This window comes from Nesoenas mayeri (assembly GCF_963082525.1).
Source record: "Nesoenas mayeri genome assembly, chromosome: 1".
Taxonomy (NCBI): domain Eukaryota; kingdom Metazoa; phylum Chordata; class Aves; order Columbiformes; family Columbidae; genus Nesoenas; species Nesoenas mayeri.
This window is the reverse complement of record NC_137541.1, coordinates 122,704,367-122,723,828: the sequence shown is the minus strand read 5'-3', so window position 1 is coordinate 122,723,828 and position 19,462 is coordinate 122,704,367. Positions and strand designations below refer to the sequence as shown.

General features: G+C 45.2%; 1 protein-coding gene and 1 long non-coding RNA gene across 3 annotated transcripts; both read left to right on the top strand.

The window, feature by feature from the left end:
* Positions 1–913: 913 nt before the first annotated feature.
* KCNE2 (potassium voltage-gated channel subfamily E regulatory subunit 2) lies at positions 914–1,291 on the top strand (the record flags this gene model as incomplete). Its single annotated transcript, XM_080349736.1, has 1 exon — positions 914–1,291. The coding sequence occupies one exon, from the start codon at positions 914–916 to the stop codon at positions 1,289–1,291; it is 378 nt and encodes a 125-aa protein (XP_080205862.1).
* Positions 1,292–3,916: 2,625 nt separating this feature from the next.
* On the top strand, positions 3,917–13,495 carry LOC308049627. 2 transcript variants are annotated; one of them, XR_013923316.1, is made up of 6 exons: positions 3,972–3,985; positions 5,600–5,661; positions 6,339–6,394; positions 9,609–9,724; positions 11,444–11,559; positions 13,322–13,495. It is a non-coding gene; the product is annotated as an uncharacterized lncRNA (long non-coding RNA). The 2 variants fall into 2 exon arrangements; XR_013923315.1 differs by lacking the exon at positions 6,339–6,394 and having other exon boundaries at positions 3,917–3,985.
* The last annotated feature ends 5,967 nt before the right edge of the window (positions 13,496–19,462 follow it).

Below are 19,462 nucleotides of genomic sequence, written 5' to 3'. Positions count from 1 at the left end.
TTACTTCCTAATGAAAAAGCATAGTCATTTTTGTTCTGAATCAAAGAAAAAGCAGAGAGACTTTACACACAAAAAAAATCAAGCCAGTTTGTATTTGTTTATTCTAATAGCTTGCTTACTTTCATTAGATTACGTTTATACCCTGTGTATGAGTGTGTGCAAGTGTATAATTGCAGACAGATATACATGCGCGTGTACCTGCGTCCTTCTGTATGTGTGTGTCTGTTCTGTGCACACTGAAATCACAAAGCTGGTCCAACAAGCAGAGGAAGGTAGTTTGCTGAACTCCTGTTAGAAAGACACTACAATTTCCCACAGCCTGAAGTGAGCTCATCTTTGCTTGAAGACTGCACTGAGATTGAGGAATTTTTGGTGGAAACTTCACAACATGTTGTAGGGCTTGGCTGGCCTGAAGTGCTGAAGGACAGGTGTCATACAGGAGCATCAGAGTGACATGCTGTAGCAGACCCTTCGCTTTTCCCAGGCTAGCAGGCTGCAATCCACTCACACCCTCCTCTACTTAGGAAAGGCAGAAAAGGACAGCGGCTTTTCTCTGAGTTTCTTGAGAGCTCCTGTCTTGGTAGGGAAGGCAGGATGTCTTGACCCTTGTAACATAGTGCATGGGGCCCCATGCTCACTGGCCTTCACCAAAGTCTATCTGTCTTCCCACAGACCTAAAGTGACCTGGATGAGGAGATGAGTAAGACCTCCTTGGGTCTCTGAACATACTGAACCACTCAGAGATGAGGATTATGAGCTGATCTAAAATTGGTATCACATTTTCACGGACAAGTGGCAGGTGTTGTTATTTAATTGTCATAATACAGACTAAAAAAACCAATGTAAATGTTTTAGTAGAGATATTTGATAAAAATAAGCATCATTTTGTCTTTAGTAACCACAGCTTGCAAGGATGGCTGAAATGCGAAACTTCACTCGGGCGGTAGAAGATATTTTCAAGGAAACCTTCCTCAATTACATGAATGGCTGGAGGAAAAACATGACGGAAGCAGCAGATGAATTGCAAGCCAAGGTTAATGCTGAAAACTTTGACTACGTTATCCTTTATTTGATGGTGATGATTGGGATGTTCTCCTTCATTATTGTGGCGATCTTGGTGAGTACTGTGAAATCCAAGAGGCGAGAGCACTCCAATGACCCCTATCATCAGTACATCGTTGAGGACTGGGGCGAGAAGTATAAAAGCCAGGTCCTGAATCGAGAAGACCTGAAGTGTGTAATTCATGAAAACGTTGGTGCAAGGGACAAAACAAGCCCTGGATCACCTTAACTTTTTGGGAACACCAGTAATGAAGAAATCATTAAGCCACATGTAGAGAACTCACCGGAATTACAAGTAGCTGTGAAACTGCTCATTAAGTTAATGGAGAGGCCAATGTGCAACACAGTGCTGAGGAAATCAACATTACTGTTGCCCATGAGGACTTTGTCACAGCTGCTCAAGGAATACCTGAGAAAAAATGCATAATTGTGCTTTGCTTTGGTATTCAGTTCTTCATGAAAATAAAACTGAGAGAATGAATAACTCGATTTTTTTAGCATATTTGAAATCCAGAAGTAGATCTGGATGTTTCCACCTCAGAATAACTGTGAATTAGTGGTTTAAAGTGCTTATTTAGATCCAAACTGTATTACTTAAGCCCATCTTAAAAACAACTTGAAAATGTACAGTAAAATATCAAAATCTCTATCTATCGACTGAACAATGTGTTATGGTATGAATCATAGGAGTTAACCTATACCTACACACACTCAAGCCAAATTGTTTTTTTTTTTAATATGTGGCTCCAATTTTGATTTAATTCTTTATCGGCAGCAAAGACTGACTTATGGTCATCTACCAAGGACTGATTTATAGCAGAACAGCTGCTAAACTACAAGTCTCATATAGGAGCTTGTCCTGGCTGTCTTCAAGTCCATAGGTAGCCAAGCTGTCTCTTCTGCTGCTACTTGGTTCTCCGGAGCAATTTGTTTATCTGGGATGCAAACTCGGTGATGGAAGCACTGGTTGCATCCCATCAGCCAGGGCTCAGCGTAAACCACTGAAATCCTGCCTTGTGGCTTTCAGAGGAAGGACTTCCATGGCCAGCTATCGAGGCTGTCCCATTGCTCTGCTTCCTAAGTGTTTCCCATGTTTGCTACTGGTTTGCACTCGCTGGCAAATGGGTTTTCAGGATAGTTGGTCTTCTCCTGTGCTGCTAAAGCACCACAACACTGGCTCTCAGGGAATAATTAGAAGCAGAACTGGCGATTCTTCTAGGACTAAAACATGCTTCCTTTTGTAAGACTCTGTGTTTAGCTCCTATTCATGTTGCCAGACTTAAATCACTTAACCTAAAAGTTCCCATGCTGTCTATCTGTCGTGGGGGCTTGTTTGTTCTTAGAAAGTTTTAGCTGAAACACTTCAGCCATGTCTGGCACTGCATTTCAGACAATTTTGGTTTGCTCATGTTAAAAAGAAATGAAAACGAAAATGGCTTCTTTTGTTGGGAAGCTTTAGCTTTTTTTGGAGACTTGTCCTGAGATTTGGCACAGCAGCTGCTGTCATGGTCCAGATGTGCCTTTTGCTGGTGTAGTAATAAGCCTTTGTGTATACACATTGCAAGGCACGTTGCAAGAAGAGCCAGAGGCCATGAATGCATTGCAAAGAGCAAGTTTTATTTTAGTTACCTCTCTACTGGGGGATCTCTGAAGCCACACCTGAGCTCCTAGGCAGAGGTGACATTAGTGGGGACACTGGCGCTGGTAAGTTCAGCCTTGCTGGAAGATCACTGGGCCTGCTGAGCTCGCCTGTATTTCAAGGCTTCAGGCAGATGCAGCCTCCTGCTCTTTCTCATAACAAAGCAGGAGTCTCAGACATAGTGATAAGGTGCCTAGAGTTTCTCACAGGCCAATGTTATCTAACACAGAGGTTCTACTCATCAAGCACACAAGGTCAGTAAAACAATTAGTGTGAGGTATGTGCTTTCTATACAGATGGCTGCAAGTCACTTGAGCGTATTTACATTTAACTAATCTCCTCGCCAAATCTTCCGCTATATCCCCATACACAGCCTTCTGGTGAGCCTCTCTCCACCCAGTGTGCCCCCTTTCCTCGTAGTGTCCCTGGGTGGCCTGTGGATGTCTGCCAGCCCCACTGCTCTTGCCATGGCTGTGCTCCACCTCCAGGCTGTGGGACATGGGCCCAGACTTTTTAGGAGGGCCTGTTGCGATAGGACAAGGGGCAATGGTTTGAAACTAAAAGAGGAGAGATTCAAGCAAGACATGAGGAAGAAATTTTTTCCAATGAAGGTGGTGAAACACTGGCACTGTTTGCCCAGAGAGGTGGTAGGTGTCCCATCCCTGCAGATATCCAAGGCCAAGCTGGACGGGGCTCTGAGCAACCTGATCGATTTGTAGATGTCACTGCTCAGTGCAGGGGGTGGACCAGATGACCTTCAAAAAGCCGTTTCAACCCGAACTGTCCTATGATTCTATGACCTTCCTTACCCTTGGGGCACATATATTGTGCTGCACCAAGCAGCTGGAGGAACCCTGTGGCCACCTGGGCCTGGTGCTATGGCCATGGTCACAGAAAACTCCTTTTGGCAAAGGCACAGGCGGAGGAGCACCCGTGGGGAACTTGTTCGGGTGCACCAGCACCCCCAGGGGCTGGTTGACCCACTCAGGCCCTGCTCCCAGTGCCTGGCAGACGGACCCGGGCTGCTCTGCCCTCAGACCTTCACCCCTGGGACATGGCAGAATTGCTTCACCTCAAAATTATCATTATTATTATTTCTGTGGAAGAAAGAAGAGGCTACTTTCGCCTCCGGGTTCAGGCGGCAGCCGGGGCACAGCGGTTGGCTGGCGAGGCGCCCGGACGAGGCGGGGGGGCCCGGCCGCTCCTGCCCGGCCCCGCCGCTGCCGTTGCTGGGAGATGTAGTTTGTCGCGGCCTCCGGCCCGGAGCCATGGCCGCCCCGTGAGGTAGGAGACGCGTTTCGTTGGCCTTCCCCCACACCCCTCCTTGGCGTGGCCGCCGGCGGGGGACGGAGGGGGAGTGAAAGCGGGGGCGGCGGGTCCAGGTCCGGCAGGAGTGGGGCAGCCTCCCCGTGGCCCGGTTTGCTCAGCCGGCGGCGCTGCCGGGACTCCGGCCTGCCCTGCTGCCTGCCAGCTCCAGCACCCCCGGGTGCCCCTCAGCCTTCTGCCCCCCTGCCTGCCCGCTCCTGCCCTGCGTGCCTGCCTTTGCCCGTTCTCCTGCCCTGCTTTCTTGCTGTCCTGCCTGCCGTCCTGCCCTCCCCTGCCTGCCTCCCTGCCGCTGTAAGGAGCCATTGAAGGAGGGATGTTGTTTTTACAACTGATCTGGCGCCTGACCACAGCAGGGGGGAAGGACTGAGAGACATCAGACTATGAATCCTTAATGTAAAACGAAGCCTCTTCGAACTAATCCCAGAACGCAAACTGATTCCTGTATTTAAAAAGCTGGGCTAGGGGGAAGGGTAGCCAGAGAGCCGGGAATCCATACTTTAAATCGATAAGGGGAAGGGCATGGTTACAATTAGATGAATGAGATATGCAAACTGAGGCAGGTGTCAGGTCGTCTGTAAACCCTGCAGTACCAGCCAGTGGGGAACAGGGGAGGGAATTTGTGGCCAGGATTTGAGGGGGATATATGCAGGGGCTTTTTGCCCTATTCTGTGTGCCTGCCACTAGGTAGAACACCCGGTCTTGCAAAATTGTTAATAAAATACGCTTTGCTGAGAGATCCTGCCTGGGTCTATTATATTAGCAAAGTAATAGTTTCCTACACTTGTTCCCTTGCAATAGCCCGCAGCCTCTCGGCTGCCTCTCCCTCTAGGCGGAGGAAGCCTGAGGTTTAGCGGCTGCTGGAGGCACGCTGGCACAGGCAGGCCTACCTTGGGTATCTCCCAACCATGTGTCTGCAGGGCATAGTGTGCGGCTACCTGGCACTGCGCTGTACTCGTAGAATCACAGAATCCTTTCGTTTGGAAGAGACCCTCAGGATCATTGAGTCCAACCGTAACCTAACTCTAGCACTAAGCTATGTCCCTAAGAAACTTGTCTAAATGCCTTTTAAACACCTCAAGGGATGGTGACTCCACCACTTCCCTGGGCAGCCTGTTCCAATGCCTGACAACCCTTTCCGTGAAAGGGTTCCATGAATCTTCAAGTGTTGTTGTTTTCTTAAACAGAAATTAAGCAATAAGTAAGAAAGAGGGATCTGAAGTTATTGGTTTTTGAAAAAAAAATTGTTTTCTCAAAGGTTGCTGCCTGTGCCTGGCAGTGGTGCTGCAGGGACCAGGAGGGGTGGCAGGGGCAGAGCTGGGGTCAGAATGGAGGCAGAGGAGGCTGCCGGCCCAGGAGGCTCTCCCAGGGCAGGGTGGTGGGAGCAAGCAGGGGTCTGCAGCTTGCAAGGACCCTGGGACATGGCTGAAATGCTAGGACATGGCCGAAATGATGCTCTGGGACCCACGGTGGAACAGTCTGACGTGCCACTGACATTTTTGGTTTTGATTTCATTGGATTTTGATCCAGGCACTGTGATTGATTCATATCATCTGCTTTGTTCTGATTTTCCAGAGTCCGGAGCATATGAGGATCTGCCAGAGGAATCACTAATATTTTCATTTCTGCGTCTTCAGGTATGAAGGAAGATCTTATGTGGCTTAATGTTTTTGCTGTTCTTTGAGCTGTGTTAGTTTAGGAATTACCTTATTGATGTCACTAGTATAAACTGAGTGATTATGCAGGTCTTTCTATGGAGTGACGTCTTGACTTGCCTACATATATGGGCTGTAAATGTGTACAGGTCTGAGTGCTTCTGACTTAATGAATCTTGTGGCAGTGTTTTGTGATGGATTCTTACTGCAGCAGCTCTGGCTCACAGTTGCTTCCACTGTGTTTCTCTGCAGTCTTTGGGCTTTGCCATATTACCATGCTTTCCCATGATCCAGTAGTCTTTTTTATGAGGAGGCCTGATCCTGTCTTGCAGATGTTTAGGTTGATGCACGACAAAGTCACATGTAGTGGTGGGTCTTCCAGTGACTGTTCAGGTGGAAAGCATGCATTTTGCTTCCCCAAATATATGCATTGAAGAAATCAGAAATAAGAGACAGGTGCAATGAAAGCCCTTTTCTGGCTCAGGACATACTCAGCCATCACTCCATTTTAAGTGCAGTCAAATAACTCTAGTAACTTGCTACTTTCCAAGACTTTGTGGCCAGTAACTTTTCTAGCTTTTGACAAAATAAATAAAATGGAGTTGCTCAGAAGTCCCCAGCAGACAAAAGAGTATCTCAAGTCTCATTTTGTTGCATAGATGGAGTTACTGGCAGTGTGAGTGAGACTTTCAGCCAAGACAACTCAAGTCGGTTTGTAAGTATCCAAATGCCTGTGTAAATGTTTTCTGCTGTGTGCAGGCCAGTCGATACTCTGCTGCTGCACGAGCAAACAATGGTGCGAGTGGCTGGGCTGTGTTGTGGTTGCTGTGGTGGACTGGAGCTGTAATTCAGTGGGTGAGAGACCTAGATTTAATTCTGTGCTCCACCACAGACTTCCCATCTGACTGGAGCCCAACTCCTTTGTCTGTCTGGGGTGGTCTGTGTTGCACAACACAATGTTGTGCAGAGATCCTGGGGCTGGTATCAGCTGAAGTGTAGCTCGGGGACTTGTTGCAGGTCTCCCTGATGGCTGTGTAGCCCTGCTGACGACATGAGCCTCTGGGGCTGCATTGGTGACTCTCTCTGCCTGCTCTGGACCCAGAAAACCTCACAGCACTTGCAGGGTTGCTCATACAGTGCTAAGGTGTGAGGTACGGGCAGACCCTCCCTTCTTTTCCCATCTGCAGTAGTTTGATCTGCTCTGTAGGGGAGGTCTGAGTGTAAATAGGATAGTGATTGCGAGGTGTAATCACGGTGGAGAAGAGTCACCGATATGTGTGAGAGTGATATCATTTTATCCCTACCCTGCAGAAGAGTCTACAATTACATGATGGATAGTTTGGGGAGCATCTGTCACAGAATCTCTGCTAGGGCTTCAGGCAGAGACTAGTGCTCTTGTTTCTTTCTCACGTGGCTCAACATGAGACCTTCTTGCTTGCCAGTGAAGGTAATAGTGACCTTCCTCGGGGCCCAGTCTCTGTTCCCAGTAGTGCTATGTTTGTTAAGGGAGCTTGCATTTTCCTAGGGAACAAACAATGCCTGACTGTAGATGTGTTCTGAACTCCTATCTGTGCCTTATCTGCTTCTGAAAAGGCAAACATGAAACTTCAGCTGTTTATTCGCCTGCTTGCTTTTAAGATATCACAACCTTGAAAGTACAGTGTCTAAGCTTTTTGCTTTTGAATTGACAATGTCAGCGCTAACAAATATTGCTTTTCAAATTTAAAGTGAATCCTGCCATTTTCTCTCCTTTTCCCCACTTTCTTCTCCCTGCCCCATGCCCCAGCTCCACCTGTTTTTTCTGTGCTGGGGTTTCAGCTGTATTTAATAAGGTCTGGATCAAGATGGAGACTGGAAAAGTCAAGAGGCAAATGGGGAAGAAGTGCTTGACTACCGAAGGCTGGTGACAGGAAGTGGGAATGCAGTGTGCTTTCCCTGCTCAGTTCCAACCACAGAAGACACTGTGAGGACAGACCATTAGAAGTATCAGCTGTCACAGGAAACATTTTGGATCAAAACAGCACTCTTCAGAACAAAGGGGGAGTTTCTTTACTTCATGTCCTTTTTGACTTCAGTGCATCTACTCCTGGTGGATACACAATTCAGGCAGATTCAGGCTCATGTCTCAGAAATATTACAGAAGGGTTGCACTGAATGCTTAGATAATTGACTTGCAACCAAGAATGTTTGCAGAAGTGCACACTGTGATGCACATTATATGCTGCTTCTTGCTCATGGGACAGTACCCTACTATCACACCTGACAGATGGGCTCACATAACAGCCTGTAATGCACATTTGCTGAGTCTAAAACTTCTTCTGTACATAAAAAATTACTAAGACCCCATTTTCAGCATTGTATGCCAGATGCTAGTGAGTGTTTGAATGGCTGAGTTCTTGCCTTTTTACAACATGTTGCAAAATTGATTCTGACTGAAGCACAGAATTTACAGCAATTTAGGAGAAGAGTGAAGACTGTGTCTGATGAAGCCCCCACCCAAGTCAGTGTTCTGAGATGTGGACACCCCAGCTGGGAAGTGCAGTTCCTTCAAATCAGGCCAGGCTTCTGTAACTTAGATTTCATTGAGAAGCATGCAGCCACATGAGCGATGCATGGAAAAGCAGATTCTGCTCTGATGTGGGATTTTTGCTGTGTCCTGGCAGCGGACATCAAATCTTAATGGTCACTGAAATTCTGGAGGAAACATCAGAAGTTAAAATGCCTTTTTTTTTTTTAATGTGTAACACTGCTGACTCATTAGTTCACAGCTGCCCTGACATTTTATCAAAAGGAGAAGGGGCTGCACAACTCAGGATCAACACGGTAAATAAATACTGAATGACAAACGAGTTGGCTGTGCCACTGCTTCAGTATAGTTCGATCTTGGTAACAGAGATCTCTGGTGGTGTCTTTCCATGGGTGGTCTCTGCAGGGTAAAGATTTTGTAACTGGGGGAAGAGAAGAGGATGGCCTGGCTGGAGAAATAAGGACATCTATGAAGAAGCTGGCTGAGCAGTGCAGGAGCTGCAAGAACATTTACTTGACTCCTTGTTTCTGAAGAAAGGTCAGCAGCAGCTGCTGTGACCTGGTGGTGATTTATTCAGCCCAGCTGTTGGTGAAGATTTGGACTAAGCTGTAGGGCTTCCTCCTGCTTTTCAACCGTGACTCTGTTGTTACACGTCCAGGAGACACCTCGAAGGGGTCAGGCAGGGAAATGTGCTTAATTTGGAATCCAGCAGCTGAAACCGTGTCAGCGCTGGTGGAGCAGCAAGCAGAGACTGGAGGGCAGTGTTGTGACCGTGTGCTGCAGCCTCCAGCATATCCACTCAGGCATTTTTCAGGCCCGAAGTTCAGCTCTGAAACATAAATTGACCACTCAAGGGATCCAGCGAGTTGTTGGTACGCTTCTGTGTTATTATGGGCTACACGGATAATTTAATTTATTAGTAAATCAGAGAGAACTGGTAAATGACGTTAGGTACTAGGATTCATTAGGTATCCAGGCTCCAAACAGGGCAGGTAGGCTTAAAAACCACAAGACAGCTTTTCTGGGTGCACTTCTGTCCTCTGCATCTCAGACATCAGCCAGGCAGTGTGATGTGTGCACGTGTCAAGCTTTCAAAAGCAGCCAGGGTTGTGGTTCTGCTTGGGCAGCTGCTGGGATGTGCAGCGCGTGGTGGAAGCGCAGCCTCCGCTCTGCGCACGGGTGACACCTGCCCGGGGCCTGTCAAACCCCTGTCCTTTAGCAGCACTGACGCTGCTCCTGTCACTCAGCCCCAAAAAGGGCCCCCATAGGTCATTTCTGAACCGTGTGGCACTGATACGCTGCTGGGTGCTGTGCAGCAGATGAGCTTGCTAGAGAGGTGCAGGTTGGACATGCTGAGTAGAAACAGATTGGCTAATTCTTTTTGAATTTCCATTTCTTGAAGATGCTTCTGCCCTGGTCTGCGCCTTTAGAAGTGTGACACTCGTCAGTGCTGGGCACAGCCTGCTGCAGGACGGACAACATCATTACGCAGCCAAGATGGTGGCATTTAACTGGAAGGTGAGGGTGTTTCGCATTCGTAAAGCAGTGAATTTCTGCTCTTTCAAGCAGATGCATGTAAGATGTGGTTAAGTGGGTCCTGGGTTGAAAGATGGTTTCCTTGCCCAGTCGAAGGTTGCTTAACTACCACACTCTCTGCATGTCAGGGACAGAGAACTCGTTGTTATTGTCCTTTCCTGCCCTACGTGCCTGCACCTTGTGGACTGGCCCCAGGGCTTGCTCTCAGGGCCCTGTACTTTAGTCCTGAGCACAGTGCTGGTAGGCAAGCTCTGCTCTGCTCCCTCTGCTTCTCCTGGCTTTTGTTTTTCCAGTCTTTTTTCCCACTGCTTATTCCTCCTTTTGTTAGTAGAGGATGTTTTCTCCACTGTGTCTTTTATGGTATTAGGGCCATAAACACTCTGCAGGGTATGTGTGTAAGGCACAGAAATGTTTGAGCAAGTACCTAATGCATTAGCAATTTTAACATGTTAAATCAAACCATTTATCAAGAAAGCAATGCTAAGCCCAAGCCGTGGCTTTACCCTTCTGGTATTGCAGAGCTGTAGTTTAAAGAGATTGCTACTTTTAATATGTGGAGAGATTGACAGAGGGTGATTTTTCTTCTTTTTTGCAAAATTAGAGGGGAGTGGCCTGATGTCAAAGGTAATGTGCAGTTTGTTGACATCAGTGTTATAAAAGGCCCCACTTGAGCCTCTGATTTGTACACTTTAAGGGGACATGCTAATGGTGTATGGATACAAGGCTTTTTCTAAATTCTGTAGTTTGACGATGGCCAAACAGCTTTATAAGGTGCTGCTAAGGGTACACGGGGGTACTGGGAGGCTTGCTAAGGGGGAGCTGGCACTGCGAACCTACTGTGCACCACTGAAAAAACAGACCAATCCTGCTGGCCGTGTAGCTCCTTGAAACAGTGGGCTGGGAGGTTCATGTACCTTCAATACCTTTCTGAGATTTATGTCTTTTGCTGAGTGCCTGTGCCATTTTTGTTATGTTTGTATTCTGAGTCCATAGCATTACCCATTTGCATTTTCTTTTCCACTCCACTTATGATAGCGTGATTTTGTAACATTCAAAAATGTTATGCAACTTTGGTCATCCCAGGCATTAAAAACTCCTGACATTGAATCATTGGAGGCTATGGGTTTTTTACTTTTCTTCTGGTTTAAAGGCATTTATCTATATCTTCTAGATCTGGGCAAGTTAATTGCAGAGCTACCACATATTAACATTTATAGGAGCACAAAAGTGTCTTTCGGGATCATATCTGATAACTGATATGCACAGATCCATTGCTTGTATGAGAATTGTTCAGAAATGTTTCCACTTTTACAGTTATACAAAAATATTAAGTTCTTCCCCTATTTTGGCTCCAGATCATGCCAATATTCAGTTTGCTGTAAAGTAGAAGCAGCAAAGACCTGTTCAAAGGGGCTTCATAAACTAAGTGGAGTGAACTTGGTTTTGCCTTTCCCCTAGATGTTGATCTGCCTGGTTGAAAGTTTCCTACAGAAACAAAAAAATCATGGACAGAGGAGCATTACCGTTGTTTTGAATAATGCTGTTGCTGTAGGAAACTGTATAAGCATCTCTGTAGATTCATTTTTAATTGTCCAAGTGTTCCAGTAACTGCCTAAATAGATTATTTTGCATTTCAGGCTTTGGAGAATTTCCCATTGCTGATGTACATTTTGGCAGCTAAAACATTGATTCTTTGCCTAGCATTTGCTGCAGCAAAAATGTACCAGAGAAAAAGAATTGAAGAAAAACTGAAGAGGGAACATGAAGTGAGATTGAAAAAAGAAGCAGAGAAGAAGGAAGATTGAAGAGTCTCTCAGGTATAGAGTTTATTCAGCATCCTGGTGTTCGATAACAACGTTGGCATATTAATCCCATTATGTTTTGGCTTGGATGCATTTGAATTGTGCAATTAGAACTGTCACCATTATCTGAGTTCTTGTAGTATTTGTCTCCTGTGATGTTTCAGCATATTTGCACACCTGCATCATGCCCATTCTCTGTAGGAATTGCAGTTACCACCAGAAAACTTGGCAGCCATGGTTCGTGATTTAGGAGTTTTTAGCACAGTATTCCTTCTCTGCTCTCAGTTTCCCTGAATTTTTATGCCAAATCAGTTGCACAGGAAGTCCTTATGTGTAAGGAGATGGTTAAATTGGGTAAAAAATGCATGAGAGGCATGCCAGTCAGGATGATGCAGTGGGACCTCTTGGCCTTAAATCACATAATTAAGATGTAAAGAATCAGCCGTTCCATATGAGTTAAATACCTGACAAATTGTAGGTAGTTTAGCTGAAAGCACTAAATCTCATGCCATGGAACTTCCTAAGGAAACAGAAATGCTACAGGTTATGCTATGTAACATCTACCATATATACTTCACTGAGAAAAATGGACATCTTTCTGCATAAAAGAGCAAAATGAACATTACAAAATTCCTTAAAGTTTTGGGGTTTCATTCCCCACGTGCCAAATTCCTTCCCTCTGCTTTCAAAGTTTAAGCAATCATTGCTTTATTAGGTCAAGTCCATTAGCAAAATGAGTACTACCTAGCGCTAAGATTATATTGCCTGGCTTGTTTGGTATGTGATTTTTGTATCAATTCATTTCACATCTCTCTGTTCTGCAACAAAATGAGAATTCTATTTCTGCCTGCCCTTTGTGAGCTCAGTGGGAGTTTGATGTAATGTTACTTTTTATTAAGCTAAAAAACTTACTTTCCCTTCTTGAGGTCATCACCTCACATATGAAGAGAGTTTCAATTTTTGGAAATGTTTACTAGTTTTGATTTTAAACCTACCACTGTTTTATTTCACGCAACAAGGACTAGAAATTGTGACTAGAAATGGAGCCCTGGAAATTACCATGGGAACAAAGTGGTACATTCTCATAGGAAAAAAAAACAACAAAAACAAAGGTGTTTTTCAGTCCCCTGCTTACATCAAATTGAGGGCTTGTCTCTGGGCAGACTTGTGCCATTTTAAATTTTTATTTTAAATAGGTTTCGCTAGCCACTGGAAAATTCCATGAGAACACTTCTATCTGTTTTTGCAGAATAAGTCAGATTAAGTTGCTTGGAGTTTTATTGCTAAACAAATGAGAGGTGGGCTGCCCTGCAAGTGAGCGAGCTGGCTGGGGGCAATGATCCGACTGTACCGTGCATTGAGTGCGGCGCTGGGCCCCAGGGAGTTCTCTCTGGCAGGATCCATAGCCCAAGCTATTGCTGTGCCAGCTCATCCCACAGGACCTCTGGGTCTGGCATGGGATGTTGACCTTGTTGAACAACTGCCTTAAAGCATCTCCGATTTGGCAGAAAATACCCCAGCTGCCCAGTCACCCAAGTGTTGCCCACCAGTGGCCTAATCCTAAATTCTGCCATCTCTAAGACTGTCGGCCATATCTTTCTATAATGGGATTGTGAGAAGGGGGGGATTCTCCTACCCTAAAAATGTTCTCCAGTGTCAGCACTGCAGCGCTGTGATTAGCTCCGATTGCAGCGTGCCACTTGGGCAGGCAGATTTAAGCCATGTGCTGCCAGCATGTCCTGCCTGCTGTTCTCACTGCTGTTTCCCCACCCTGCAGATTTTCTGACACTTGGCAACTTGCGTTGGATTCCTTTCCTGGGAGAACGAAGCCTTCCTGTAGATGAAGGATGTGTCAAAGGAGTAAAACCAAGAGTAACATTCGCTTAAACTGTATCTCAACTTTTTATACATGCAGCAAAATATCTAAGCATCTATTTATGCAATAAAAAGTCCTTTGTAAAAAAAATAAGTAATGGCCTTGATTGCTGCTTATTCAGATGCTACAGTTAGAGCTGCAGGGGAGGCAGTTTTTAGAGATTAGTTGCAAGGAAGTGGCTTGTTTTAAAGAGGAAAAGAGTCTGAATCAATCGTGGGTGTGTACGAGATTCATGGACAGACAGAAGGAAATGAGGAGGGCTCTGGAGCTTCTTCATAGCAACGGCTTCTTGCAGGGGTGTGAGTGAGACTTGTGGGCCCTTTATTGAATCCAGATGAACAGACCCAGGAGAGCAACTTTTCTGGGCACATCTTTCTCAAGCCACTTTCCACACCTAGGACTTCCTTACAGCAATGCAAATCACAGTATCAGTATGAAAACCTTTGAGGAAGTTTCATGCTAGGAGGTTTATTCTGTTATTTTGCTATGCACAGTATCTGTGAACTTTGTATGCCTCTCTATTAACTACTTGGTCTATGAAGCAGAGAGGTTTTTCATTACCATTCGTAGCTATTCCTGCATATGCATAACACCTGGGTCCTGGAGGGTAAGCTAACTTGGGCACAGTAGGTTCATCAACAGAGCAGGTTTTTTTCATAGAAATAAAGGCTTAGGTGTGTGTAGCAGTGCTAACAGGCACATTTGCCTTCACATTTCCATTGTGAAATAGTTCCTAGATCCTTGTACCTTCTGGAAGTTAAGATGAAGCTGAAATCTGTCAGTGTAGAGAGGAGGGGAGGCAAGAGGAGAGGTGGACAGCCCCTAGAGAAGCCTTGGAAGCCCATCCAGATGTGGGAGGTCTGTGGAATGGCTTGCTCCCGCCCTCTCCCTGCAGCTGGGGGCTGAGGTGCCCATGGTGGCCACACCAGCGCCTGATGCTTCAATGTCCCTCTCACCGGTGCTACCTGACTATGTGCAGCTGATGCTGAGAAAGCTCTTGCTATGGTGGAGTTACTCGCCAGGAACTGCAGCCATTTTAAAAATCTTGCTGTTCACGTGGTCATCTTGGTGGCTGGAGAATGTAAGTATTGCAGAAACCCATTCACGGGACAGAGCAATATCCTTGCTGCGGCAGTCTCAGGACTGCCAGGCAAGGGAATTTGTAGTGCCATTGTAAAATAGCAGCTTCCCTCTGCCGTCTCAGCAGTCTTCTGTCGACACAACCATGGAATTGAATGGTAATTTAATTAAATGGCTCTGCGGTCTTCAGTGTGAACAGATTTTGCTAACCACCTCCATTAAACAGCTATTGAGGGAAACACTCCAAGATACTTAGCTAAGCCACACGCCCAAAGTTACCAGGAAATTGTCAGGCTTGGATAGCGTCCATCAGCTTCAGAAGTAAGCAATGGCTTGGCTCTGTGCAGTCACCTGTTGCCTTTGAATATTTGCCCCAATCTAGATTTTTTTAGATCCTCAACCAAGAGTAAGTTTTTCTAGACTCTCAACCAAGAGTAGATTTTTTCTATACCAATAGTAATAATGAGGGTTTGTTTTGTTTTGTTAGGTTTTATTCTCAACTCAAAGCAGAGGTTTTCTCCCCTTCAGTAGAACTGCTCTGTAAGCAGAATGCAAAGTACACCATGTCCCTTTAAAGCATTTAGCATCAAAGCAGTTGGGCATCAGTTAGCACCCAAAGCAATCAAGGCTCTCATTCAAATCTAGGGGCCCTACCTTGCCAAACACGTGCAAGAAGGAAATTAACCCTCTTTTTATCTCCTGGCTTGCATGGGGGAGAAAGCGGCTGTGAGGAGTCTTGTCAGAAGTCCTCTACACCACCACCTTTTTGCCTCTACAGCCAGATTGGAAAGCCTCTTGATATGTGTAAGACTTCGAATCTAGTCCAACCTTGCTGCTGTTTTCCTTAACTTCAGAGTAGTGCTACAGCACAGGCAGCCCCTAGAGCTTGTGATGGGTGTCACAGCAGGCTGATGTCCCAGAGTTTCCAAAATGAGAAGCCAATATCTGTTCTCTGACATACCAGGGTAGAGTTTTGATCTGTGCTATCACTGGGTAGGTTGCATCTGTTTTTATGTTTTGTTTTGTTTTTCTCTTCAGCATACTGTGTGCTGCAATTATAGCCTTGAACAAGAGATCATACTGACACTGGGGGGAGACAGCAGCTCAGATTTGTTTCAGTTCCTTGTTCAGAAACCAGATGCGGACCTTGAAATCTAGTTTCTTACCAAAAGAAAGGTTATCCGACTAGTTTTGGCAAGTTTAAAAGAGGAGCAGAGAGTTCAGTTCGATTGAGTTTCTGCAAGTGAGAGGTGGCAGTAAGGACAGAGAGCCTTGAACTGCTCAGTGTGTGTCAATGTGTAGCTCGTTCGACAGCAGGGGTTCTACACATTTCTTCTTGTAGATGTTCCCATCCCAGAAAATTAGCTGGGCCATACTCTTCTGCTGCCTGCAGAACTACAAATTCTCTCGTTCTCTCCTGTTCCATAAAATTACTCTTTTTGAAAAGAGCATTCATGTTGTATAGATGGGCAGCTTAACCTCATGCAGTACCTCACTTGCACATGTCTTTCACTATCAGATGTTGTCATTGTCCCCAGTGCTGGGTGTTGAAGACTGAGAAAATAAAAGGATTACTGGCTTTTAAACTACCAGTGTTTACTACCAGTGTTTGCATCTCTGGGCTTACTTTTACTGACATGAAGGCTGCATATTATTTAACAAAAGCCAAAATCCTTGTTTAGTAATAAAGAAAGGAGCTGCTGAGATTTTAAGGGAAAACAAAATCTCTCACAGGTTCTGAGATTACTTAAGCAGCTGCCGGATTAGGGCTCTTCCAGCCTGAAGGAGCTCAGTGGCTGTGGACTATCTGTGGTCTTTCAAGTGAAAAATCAGTGAAGACACATTCAGCGGGACTGTTTTCTCATTATCTCTTTTAGACTTTGGCTGAAATGAACTCAGCTTGATTTCAGTACCACAGAACGCTTTTAGGCTGAAGGCCACAAGAATTTTACCAGAAACACAACAGCACTGGTGCTGGAGGAAGGCAGAGCTCCCTGAGCAATGCATCAGGGCAGGAGTGGTTGCGCTCCAGCCATTGTGCTGCCAGTCAGGGAGCTAAATATTTTTGAGCTCTTCCAAGAGCCTCACATGCAAACAACTATTTCCAACATTTCCTTACTCAGTTTTTCTCTTGGGGATCAGCAATTCCAGCTGTTTGGTTTTTTTTTTCCCTTCTCAGTAAAGGCACTGCAGATGTTCTGTCTGGGGTAGAGTCTTTTATGGTTCTCCTTGATCCCCGCTCTAACCTGTGACTCTCAGCATCAACTCCCTGGCCTCAGCTCTGGCCAAAGAGAAGCACCGCAGCAAATTTCGTAGACCCCCCCCTTACAGATCTGTCACGGGAGAAACCCCTAGACTAAGCTGAAACAAACCTCTCTTGTTTCAGCCTTCACCAGCTCTTATTTTTCGAGACAGTTTTCTTCTTTTGCATTTTTGCGTAGACTGTTGTCCCTGTATCCTTCCTTCTTTCCTCTACGCCATTCTCTCCATACCTCCTTCACATGGTTGCTGCCAAAGGAAATGTCAAGGAACAAGTTCACAGAGGCAGAGGCTGGGCTTCGAGCGACATTGGTTGCCTTTCTACTACCTGGCCAGCCTTCTCCCCGTTCTCATGCATGGCAGCAAATGGGTCCCACTCTGCCTGCTCAGTCACAGAAGGTCACACCTTGTGTCCTACCATTACATCCCTGGCTTGGGCCTCTGTAGGGTCTTACACTGAGCATATTTGTCCCATCTGTACACTAGGATGCAGCATGCTATTTGGACAGAGGACTTGAAAACAGGGAAAAAAAATGTGTTGAGCCAATCATTACAGGCCCGCTTCGTGAGCTGAAGGATAAGAAGTGATTTTTTCCATGAAGACGAGGCTTGGAAAAGCATTTAGAAGTAATTAGTCAATGAGAATTCAGGTGATTTGTATTCCAGCTCGCTTAGAGTAGAGGCACATCTGTTATAGCTTCTTCATCAACATTTGCATTTGCATCTGCCTCTGCTCTTTATGCAAAGATACTTTGATCATTTGATTGTACTGATGCATTTCAGTTACACAGAGAGAGTCGTGAGTGGGAACAAAGAGATTTGCTTTGACATGCTGCAGTGGTCAAGTGTACTGAGCCCTACTACAAGAGCTATTGCTAGCAAACCTAATAAAATAATAGGTGTTTAAAATCCTACCAAGAAGATATTAGACTCACGCAGGCTATTTCAAGTGCTCTTGAATAAAGTGCATACTATTTGGTAACATCTTCCTATTAGCTTGTTTAGTCATACGTTAAAGGAATTGCTTGTCATCCTAATTACCAGTTGAGTCAGAACTGCATGAGCCACAATATTTTTCTTTGGTACAAAGGGCTACAACGTTTTGTAGAAAACATGGGCTGTAATTACCCTTATGCAGCAGCAAAGGGGGAGGGAGGAAGAAAGAAGAGGACTCATCTCAGAGGATTTTATATAAAATACTAAAGTTCATTTGATTCCAGACTCAGTTCTTTATCCTGCCCACAGATTTCCATACACATTAAATAGGATTGGGTAGAAAAGTTTTGCCAGCTCTCAACCTCCCAGGAGAAGGCTGGGAAGAGCGAAGGTGTTTAGTGAGACTTTCCCAGCCCTTTGCTGAGGGAAAGGATGTTTTTCCCTCATACTCTGGGAGATGGGGCACCAAACACTTCCTCTTTCCTCATGCTTATTTCTGTGAAACCCTTCACAGAGGTTTCACCCTCGTTTTACCAAAGAATACAAACAGCAAAGACTGATAAATTCCTGCGACAGAAATGACTTCCTTTTGATTCTTCCTCATTGTTAACATAGATGGAAAGCAGGTGATTCTGTATCTGGTCGCATGGACTCCACTGTGAATTAGGGATGGCAGAAGACACACCCTACAGATGAAGTGTTGCAATGTGGCCCTAGACCCGCAGCTGTTTCAGCCACAGCATCATGGACCGGTGAGGCTGAGCTGCGGTGAGGCAGCAGTCCGGGACTCTGTTCCCTTCAGGTTTGGTCTCATCCTTCTCAATGTGAATCCAAAACAGAGCAAGGAAGCCATTTGGTTTGTGCTGGTTTGCCTATAGCACACTGTTACTTCTCCCCAGCAGTACAGTGCAGTGTCATTGGGTGAAGGGAAACAGTTATTGGGAGAATGGGTTGTGCATCATTTGTTTCTTAAGAAAACCAAGCTAATGTACAATTATTGCTGATTCTTCTGGTAAAGAGGCACTGGACCTGTTTCTTTCCTCAGAATGATTTCACACCACTTAATATTCATTGATATTTAGTGGAATAATTGGTGCTTCAAGCCAATGTGGAATTATGTTCAGGGCCATGACACCAGGACAATAAAAAAATTCTTGCCCCTCTTCAGTCACTCCCATTTTTCCCCCACTCTTTCCTCCTTGCACTTGAAGCACCTAATTTTCCATTCTCTGCTACATCCATATTTGTAAAAAATGAGCAGATGTTTTTGCTGATTAATATGAAGCTGAGAAAAGACGGTTATTTTTCTCTGTATATTCACAGCTCTAGAGAATTACATGCAAGGATTCTTCTGAAGGTAGATGAGACTCCCTTTTTTAGATATTCATCTGCCACACCAAGTTAACAATGCTCATTTAGATGGTTTCCACACACAGAAGAAAAACTGCACAGATTTGCCTCAGAGTATTGAAATGTTTTAGTGAACCTGTGAATCATCTCAAAACTTAATTCTTTTATGTCTTTATGGTCTTAGTTCTCTTAGAAGTACACAATAAACACATAACCAGTAATGAGCAACGCAGAGAATTTAAATTGGGAGCCGCTTTCAAAAAAACCAAGAAAGTGTTCAATGAACTTGAAAAAACTGCTGTTAAGAAATACTACTTTGCATCACTCATAAATAATCTTTTGAACTCAGTTCTGTGAGAAATCATTACATCTCAGTAATCAATGTCATGGACAAAGAAAATCTCCAGTGAGAAGTGC